This window comes from Asterias amurensis, chromosome 17 (genome assembly GCF_032118995.1).
Source record: "Asterias amurensis chromosome 17, ASM3211899v1".
Lineage (NCBI taxonomy): Eukaryota > Metazoa > Echinodermata > Asteroidea > Forcipulatida > Asteriidae > Asterias > Asterias amurensis.
Genome location: NC_092664.1, coordinates 9,982,568 through 9,992,607, shown reverse-complemented (window position 1 = coordinate 9,992,607; position 10,040 = coordinate 9,982,568). Strand labels below are relative to the sequence as shown.

Here is a 10,040-nt window from a genome sequence, read left to right as displayed (position 1 = left end):
CAATTCTCGATAACGAGAATTACGGATTTATTTTAAGCATTATGTCATGACACGGCGAAACACGCGAATACAAGGGTGGGTTTTCCCGTTATTTTCTCCCCACTCCGATGACCGATTGAGCCTTAATTTTCACAGGTTTGTTATTTTATATATAAGTTGTGATACTCGAAGTGTGGGCCTTGGACAATACTGTTTACCGAAAGGGTCCAAAGGCTTTAAGCACGAAAATAGCACACTTATTTCAAACATGTTACTGGCCAAAATTGCATGCCATACACATTGCTTGTGACTGGTAGAATAACAATTGAGTGGAGTCTTGGCCGGTAATCTGATTTTACTTAGCAAAAATCTTTTCGCTTAAGCAAAATTTTGTGCTTAAGCAGCTCTATGAAATTGGGCCCAGTGTCTAACTTCATACAGATGCTTAATTAAGCAGAAACAAAACAATCAAGCACAAAATATTATGCTTTTCAAATAAAAAATACAAAAACAGCCAAACTATCTTGTTACGTGTGAAATTTGTGACTTGTATTCTGCTCACTTCTGCTAAGCAGAAATGTTTAAAGCAATACAGAACACTTGTGCTCAGCAAGAATAGGTTACCAGCAAAGGTACTGTACGTTTTCCATTGCTGTTATTAATAGCCATCTACCTTCTTTCTTAGCTAAGGAATTAAATTTGCAAAGCAGCATTTTCAGCTAAAAGGCTTTATGAAATTGGACCCAGTGTCCACATCCAGATACGACCCTACATGAAGTAACACACCTGTGAAAATCTATTTTTAATCTGTTTTCAAGAGAAAAGTAAAAACCACCACCAGTTTAAAGCAAAATCGAACCATTGTACAGATGTTTCTACAGCAATTCAGGCAAAACAAGTTTTTAACAAAGATTGTCCACTAGGACTTCCTTGTACCGTGAGTTTATGTGCAATTCTGCGATAGTTTTTTTTTTTTTTTTTTTTTTTTGTATGCAAGTCTCCCAAAACAAAGCTAAAAGCCACTCTAGGTTAAGAGCTATAAGGAAGAAAACATAGACATGCAGAAACTCAATGGAGCTGAAGGTAGGAATTGACATTGTGCTCAATATGGTCCTTTACATATTCCGTCCTAAGTCTGTCAGTCTACTTATAATGATGACTTTTAAAAAGCATTTGTATACTGCACTCTTCAGAGGCTGCACTAGTCTTCAAATATTCTTATGTATATTGCATTGATCTACTGTGGTGTATGATGTGTGCACTTTAAAATTACTGTTTTATAACTTAAGGAAGATTAGGTACAATTAACACTTCAACATAAGGGTACCATGTATTTTAGTTAACCATTGTAAATACTATAAAGATGTACATATAAGTATATTAATTATAATGCATTTCACATTATAACGGTAAATTTACAAGTAATATAGCACCCTACATTTTGAAACTTGTATCAAATTATCAATAATTTGCACTAACAACATAGAAAGCCAAACTGTTTATCGCACACTGTTTTGAGAGGGTCCCGCGCAGGTGGAAGGATTGACCAATTTCTAGGTGGGGGCCTAATTTCAATATTGCTTAACAAGTTTGTGCTACACTAATATTTGCAGCATACTAGTCAACGGTTGTATTACATGCTGAATACTTTTTGGGCTGTTAACCATGTCCTGTAAGCATAATATTTATCGTGCTTAGCTAATTTAATTAAAGCCATTGGACCCTTTCGGTACAGAAAAAAAAAAGTTCACAGATTTACAAATAACTTACAGGGTTTACAGATGGTAGTGGTGAAATACTTCTCTTGAAATATTATTCCATGAAATGCTTTACTTTTTGAGAAAACAGTAAAACAATATCAGTTCGCGTTAACGAGAATTACGGATTTATTTTAAACACATGTCATGACACGGCGAAACTCGCGGATACAAGGGTGGGTTTTCCCGTTATTTTCTCCCGACTCCGATAACCGATTGAGCCTACATTTTTACAGGTTTGTGATTTTATATGTGATACACGAAGTGGATGGGCCTCGGACAATACTGTTTACCGAAAGGGTCCAATGGCTTTAAAATATAGTGCCTAGTGTGGTTTGTGTACGAGCTTGCTGCCAATCTTATTGGACATTTGTTTTTACATCACAAAGTTGAGGTTTGCTATTGTTGACGTGCCACTGTACTGGTTCAACATTTGTATTATTGTCACACATTTCAAAATATTGTATTTATGAAGTTCGAAATGTTTAAACACTGAAAAGATACAAATATTATGAGATGATGGAATACTAATTCTCAGAAGACAAACAAAAGTCAAACTATCCACAATAGCGTTTATTCAAGAAAAGGAAAAAAGAAAGAAAGAAAAAAAAAAAAACATGCATTAAGTTATGCTCAATTCATACTGGAGATTTCTCGACTGCAAAATTTCCCACAAAGTACTCTCTCAGTGCTCTTGCAAAGAGCCATCTGGCACACAACTCTTTTAAGAATGAAATACGGGTACATTCAACTCGATTTAAGGTGAAATTCTTTCCACTCGGATTGACTTTTACTCCCAAAAGAGCGAAACTGATACCACTCGGATAAGAGTGTAAAATGCTTATTCTTCAATATTACAGAGAGTACGAAGAAGATTCGAGTTTGCTCACCGCATTTCATATTAATGTGTCCGTTGGTTATGTACTGCAAATTTGAAACATACATTAAATCAAATTAACCATGGCTTGACACACTCCTACATGATGCATGTCTGTGACATGGTCTTCAGGATTTACATGACTATTGAGCTGTTAAATTGTCCAACTATGAGGTTGGGTTTTGCCTATGTGCCTTTTGGGCTATCCCCAGGGGGTGATAGCTGAGGCCGTCCACATCCATCTATACAAAATGAGTCATGTATGTGCAATGTATACACTCCTGTTAATGGTGAAGTACATCATCGGTTAACCTTTGCACAAGAGGGCGGAGTTAAAAGAACAAAAAGAAAGCAGGACCCAAAACAAAGATTTTTGTAATAATGTATTTTGTCACAAGAGTGCAGTCCAACCGTTGTAACATTTTTCATATTATTCATTCACAAGTTAATAAAAAGATGTATTGTTATTGAATTACATTTAGACATATGAATATTTTGAAGCCGTTTATATCACCGTGATATAGTATTGTTTGTGCGTTGGCTGACGAACAAACGGGTATCTATTCTTAAAGGCAGTGGACACTATTGGTTACTCAAAATAGTTGTCAGCATAAAGCCACAATTGGTAACGAGTAATGAGGAGAGGTTGATAGTATAAGACATTGTAGTGACGTAGTTTTCGAGAAAGAAGTAATTTTCCACGAATTTGATTTCGAGACTTCAAGAACTTGAGGTCTCGAAAGCAATCATCTAAAAGCACACAACTTCGTGTGACAAGGGTGTTTTTTTTATTTCATTCATATCTCGCAACTTCGACGCCCAAATGTTATTTTATGCATATGTTTGGATACACCAGGTGAGAAGTCTGGTCTTTAACAATTACCAATAGCGTCTACTGTCTTTAAAAAGTTGTTCTTATTATTTAATTAATAATATTTTGAACACATTATTATGGGTTCAAATGTGGGTGTTTGTTAGTTGATTGATTGTTGTATACTACTTTCAAACAAATCTTTTCTGGCAATTACATATCAGTCATCATTATTGTGCAAATGTACGTAGTTTCTGTTTCATGTCAAAACAAATATTTCATATAAACTATTGCTTTTAGTGTCTAATTGTTTATGTAAATATACTGAAACGGCAACACTATTTTCCCTATTAACCCTGAAAAGAAAAAAACAATTGTCTTGCAAGTCTATTACCGTTTTTTTTTTTTTTCGTTTTTTTTCTAGGTCTGTCCTTGTGCTCAACAAAATGTATCTGCTTATTCACCTTTTATAAAAAAATAATATATATACATTTAAATAACCACTTTTATGGTCCAGTAACCCATCCTTTCATACTAAACATCCTTTGTCCTCGCCACTTTACTTCTATTGGTTCCTGGCCACCAATTGTATCTGAAATAGAAACTTTGATTGGCTGTTATTTTCCCGCTTCTTTCTGGATCCTTCCCGTAAAGCCATTATACACTTTCGGTACAGAAAAAAAAAACACAGATTAACAAATAATTTACAGGGTTTACAGAAGGTAATGGTGAACGACTTCTCTTGAAATATTATTCCATGAAATGCTTTACTTTTTGAGAAAACATTCTCGATAGCGAGAATTACGGATTTATTTTAAACACATGTCAAGACACGGCGAAACGTGCGGAAACAAGAGTGGGTTTTCCCGTTATTTTCTTCCGACCCCGATGACCGATTGAGCAAAAATGTTCACAGGTTTGTTATTTTATATATAAGTTGTGATACACGAAGTGTGGGACTTGGACAATACTGCTTACCGGAAGTGTATAATGGCTATAATCCCTTTCCCCCTGTCTTTTTTCTTTAAATGGATATGTATTTGTTTCTACTTGATTTATGCTCTTGAAGAAGGACCGGTATGGATCGAAAGAAGGCCATCTACCCTATTCATTATGTATATAAATAAAACAAATACTGCCCACTTGTCTTTAATCTAGCGTATTTCCAAAAAATGTTCCACTAGTGGTGTGACCTAGTTAGCATAGTGTTTATAAAGAAGTAACTTGTAGACTTGTAAAATTGTAAATTGTAAATTGTAGACTTATGGATACAACCAAGTGTAAAAACTCATTTGGAGTGTGTTTGCTCTTGCAAAGTCATTCCATAGACCTACTTAAAAAAAAATTGTTTTAGTAGAATTGTTTGCGTCGGGGAATCATCTTTTATTTTCCTGAATAGCCCAAGGAAACATTTCAAATATTAATCTATTGGGTAACAATTTTTATTCCACAAATAAGCTCATACCTGCAGCGGATTACAGGTCCACGGAGGCCTGACCCATTTCGTGGTCAGATCGACCCACAAAAATGAGGAGAAAAAAGGTTTCTGCTTATAGATTGTATGCACAATTGACCAAATTCTGGATCATGATGACACACATTACGGGTCAAACTGACACAAAAAAGGGTCAGACCCAGTGACCAAGAACCAGGTCAATACTGACCTGGGTCCGTTGTTATAAAGCTGTTTAGTAGAAAATGCTTCTTACAGATTTCTTTGCTGAACCCCCCAAAATGTCGGGCACAATTGCAAAAATGTAAACTTGTAAGAAATGTTGGTTGGCAACTTTTTTTCTTTTTTTTTGCAAGCAACTTTTATAACTGCTAAAAATGGGCCCTGTTGATAACGGTAACCTTATATGAACGGCACAAAACAATGATGTTGAATTGTGTGCAAAGCTCTATCAATGACAAAGATTCATTTAGCTAAGATCACCTTCTGGATTAGGTCATGCACATTGGGCGATCTGTCAATCCCCACCTCAGACTCATCCGATTAGTAAATACGCCAAAGTATAACTACCCTTTAAAGGGTCTGCGTACTTTTTGTAGGACACAAAGAACAATGTCCACGGATATAAATTAAACTTGCTCGGTGTGAACATACTGATGGTAGAAAGCTTCCCTTAAAATATTACTTACTGACAGAGGTTTTTCAGTAATGAGTAAAACAAGTCGCGAAAATTATTTTAGCATAACTATGTTATTCTAATGTAAATCTGTGGACATTGTATTTTGTGTTACAAAAGGTACCCATACCCTTTAACTACAACCTGAACCTGACACAATATCAACAAGCCCTCACACTACGAATGGGCAGCATGCAACGATCCTTTTGTAACTGAATTTGTTGTGGTTGTTAACAAAAACCCATTTGGTTCTTGGAAACTGTTATCGTACATCCCAAAGAGCATTTAGAGTACGGTAAGCGGCAATTTAGCTCCACATTTATATCCGATGAAGATGTCTGAGCCGATTCTCATATAGGCTATAAACTTTATGTTATGGCCTTTATGGCATTGACAGTTTGCAGCCGCGATGCAAGTGAAACTCCTAATTAGAAAACAAGTAGGTTGTAGTTTCTTTTGTTTAACTAATTGTTCTATAATTTGTAGCACCAATCTGTCGTTTGTGTCGATGATTATTGTTGCAATGATGATTAGGGTAATTTGGAGATGTAGATGCGATCTTGTTTTTAATGAAGACAAAACGTACACCAAAGCTAACATTGTTCAAAGTTTTAAACAAGCGCTGAAAAACTTCTTGGTAATGGAAAGTGACCGACTAAAAACATCTAGTTTTAGTCAACTTTACAAATTTCTGTGTTTTTTTCAAGATGACAGACTTATCTTTAAGTTTTAATTTTCGATTTACCTAATGGCTATCATTGTGGGGATTTCCTTTTGAGATTGTTTTTTTTTTTTTTTTTTTTTAATTTAACTTAATTAAGTCCCTTTTTTCCTTATTTCGTGAAAATGTCACGCTAAAGTGTTTTTTATATATTTGTTTCGGTGTATATACTAGAATATTTATTTAATGTTCGTTTTTGCTATGTAATAGCAGTATTTAGTATGCTTAATTATTAATGTGGATTAAGTGATGTATATTGTCGTTTGTAGAATAAACGGAGTAGAATAACTCCAATCGAAAGAAAAAAAAGTTCACTAAAAAGCATTAGCAGAATAAAATTATAATACTAACAAAAACGAGAAGAATGGTTAAGCTTAAAGGCACGGGACACATTTGACTTTTTGAAAGCTCTGCCACTAGAGGGCAGCATACCTACCAGGCAAGAATGCACAACTCTTATAGCAAACAATGGTAAATGCCAAACATTCAAAAATACTCAAAAAATATTTAGAAGTCTCTCAGCCACTTGAAAATTAAATCAGATACATTTTCATACAACTAAACTTCAGATTTCTTCTCATTTTTTGGTAGGTGAGCATTTTGGAATTTTTGCTAATTACCCTAGAAGAAACACTCCCAAAAACCTCATGCACACCGCTTCTTATCATAGGGGAACTCGTGTCCAGTACGTCGTGTTCCAGAACAGTTTGGTTTATGCTGGCATTGTGTTATGAGAAACAAAATACAGTTTGGCTAAATCTATTCCTAAGTTATTGACATTACCTGGTGGAGAGCGCCCTCTCTTGGTGATTGGCAGATAGTCTAAAGTTTCCCATTGTCACAGCCCATTGTTCTCACATGGTGTTTCCTTATACATGCATAGCATACAAAATACACATAGGTAATGCTTAAAGGTAGTGTATACTTTTGTTCTAACACCCTTGTTGCATATATGTAATGTGCTTTCAGATGATTACGAAGGCTTCATGACCTAAAACCTCTCTCATTTTCCCAGGTTCAAATGTGTGTTGACAAAATCACCTCTTTCTCTAAAACAGCACTATTTATACTTCATAATATGGTCATAATATTATCAACAGCTCCCCGGTGCTCTATGCCAAGTAGGTTTGTATAGCAATAACTTTGCGGAGTAATTATACTAGTAAAAAAAACACACTATCATTATCCTTAAAGGTGGCTGCAGTGTTTTTTAATTTTATTTAAACGATTAATCCGATGATCCCCGATGAGAGCCTCTCCGCATCAAGTAACTACAAAGGACGTCGAAAGTCAACACCGGCTGGTGGCCGTCTCAACAAGCTACCGCCTGATGATAATACCATAGGAGCACGGCAGCAACCCAGAGTTTTTAATACCAACCAGTGGATACAGGTGGATTTAGGCAACCCGACCTACGTCACTTGGGTACTCACACAGGAGCGTACTGGTGGAAACGCCCAGTGGGTGACAAAGTACAAAGTGCAGTTCGAACCACACTCACCGGCATGTCTTTTTGACGTGAAAGACCAACTTGGCCAAACTCAGGTATGCTGATATAGCTTCTCTTGGTTTAACATTTTTTGAAATATAAAAATCTCCCATTACGAAAATAACAATTTACGTTATTTATCCACTTTTTAGATATTCAATGGCAACACCGATAGAAACAACATTGTGGAGAGGCACTTCTTCACGCCCGTCTTGGCGGTCAAGATTCGCATCGTGCCCGTTGAGTGGAATGATGTCATCGCACTGCGTTTTGAGCTGCTTACATGTGGCTGTTAATAAAGTTGTTTCGATTACATGCAGTAAAAGCCCAACGTTACCTTTGTAAAGCGAAATAATATAAAACAAATCTTACAATACAATAATTACCATTTTTGTGATCTTGTGACGTCACCGTCTTTGCTTAGCAATTTAAATATCACCTTTTGTTACCCACTTTCGCAAAGTTACCTCGGCTATAATTTTATTAAAAAGAAAATTTATGTGGCTTTAATGACAGATTGATTTTATGTACGATAAGATAAGAATGATATCAATTGTTTTTTTTAACTGAGGACTATACCTAAGTTATAGTCCTAAGTCAGGAATATCTCTGTGAAATCGACCACTTGTCTTTTCCATACGACACACAATAGTATGATCCTTTGCATACCTTGCCCATGTGGGATGGCCCACCCTTCTTTCCAACATAAAATGATACATCGTTGATTAATATTAATGTATTTTCCTAAAAACTGGGCAGCTAAAGTCTATGTAGGTTGGCTCATTTTACACCCCTAAGTTTAAAGACAGTGTACACTATTGGTAATTGTCAAGGTTAGTCTTAAAATAAAAACCTGTAAAAATTTGAGCTCGATCGGTCGTCGGAGTTGCGCGATTACTCTAAAAGAAAAGAAAAACACCCTTGTCACACTAAATTGTGTGCTTTCAGATGCTTGATTTCGAGACCTCAAGTTCTAAACTTGAGTTCTCGAAATCAAATTCGTGGAAAATTACTTCTTTCTTCAAAACTACGTCATTTCAGAGGAGGCCGATTCTCACAATGTTTTGTATTATCAACCTCTCCCCATTACTTGTTACCAAGTAAGGTTTTATGACAATAATTATTTTGAGTAATTACCAATAGTGTCCACTGCCTTTAAAAACATAAGTTGCTGACGATTCAACATGGCAGGTCTGAAGAAAATATTCAACACAGAAACGTAGGAACTTAGTGTTATCATTATTAATATTACTGACTTTTTGTAAACATCGTAAACTAATAAAGTGACTTCTTTTCTGATTGGTCAAAATAAATTTGAGAATAAGAATAACTCAATACTGGTCTAGCTACGGCCTACGCAGCCTGGCTGATCAACTGCCTTCAAGTCTCCAGCCTTTACTTCGTAGAGCCTGCACTGACCAGAAGTCACGGCGTAGTCGAGAGACAAGCAGCTTTTATCCCTCTTCCACCTCTTAAAGCATTGCATGATTGACTTTACTTCGGCCAACAGAGGGCGTGAATCGTCGACACATTCAACTTGGCCGTTGGAACATCATTGTGGACATCGGGGCTTGGAGAACGATGGGTCTTCTACGACCGTAGCAGTTGTAGGCTCAGTAATGGCTGTCAGCAAGAAAATTTATACATAATCACTGGCTGGCACAGTTTTGTTTTGAAGGTTTAAAAGTCTCAAGATTGGGGTTTTTGTTTTGTGTTTGCTGGTCTTTTAAAACAAATCCAGAGCAATAGTTTACTGATTTTGTTTTACTTGCAAGAAATTTAAACTCAGTATATGCATATTGTTTGTTTAAAATTCATTTTTTTTTAATCCTGTTGCGCTTGGTATTTTCATAGAGTGGTATTTTTAACCAAAATTATTCAAAATCATCCAGCAAGTGCATCAATTAACCACCTAATGCAGGCTCATTAATTCGCTCGGCCCCAGCGGCCAGTCAATCCAGGACCGCTGGGATGGGCTAATCGCTTGCACAGATTCTTGTTCAGGAAGTACGTCATGCGTACAGTGCATAGAAATATGGTGCAGTGTGAGTGTGATGCATGATGGGACTGCGCATTATTGCACCAATGACAGTGCATGATACCTTTGCCCATCCCAGCGCCTTTGGTTAAAGCAAGGCGCTGGGGACGAGCGAAGCTCATTAACTTTACGCGGGAGACGCTACAATCTGCCGACAGAGGGCGCGATTCCTACTTAAATACTTAGTCAGATACCCTAAACCAAATTCAAGGCTGAACGTATAGATGGAGTCGAGCTTG

The 10,040-nt window shown here is 36.4% G+C and overlaps 1 protein-coding gene across 1 annotated transcript; it reads left to right on the top strand.

Annotated features, from left to right (window-relative positions):
- Positions 1-7,510: 7,510 nt before the first annotated feature.
- On the top strand, positions 7,511-8,059 carry LOC139950105 (lactadherin-like). The gene is made up of 2 exons (XM_071948733.1): positions 7,511-7,819; positions 7,916-8,059. Exons 1-2 carry the CDS (start codon positions 7,511-7,513, stop codon positions 8,057-8,059), a joined length of 453 nt encoding a protein of 150 aa, XP_071804834.1.
- Positions 8,060-10,040: the final 1,981 nt, after the last annotated feature.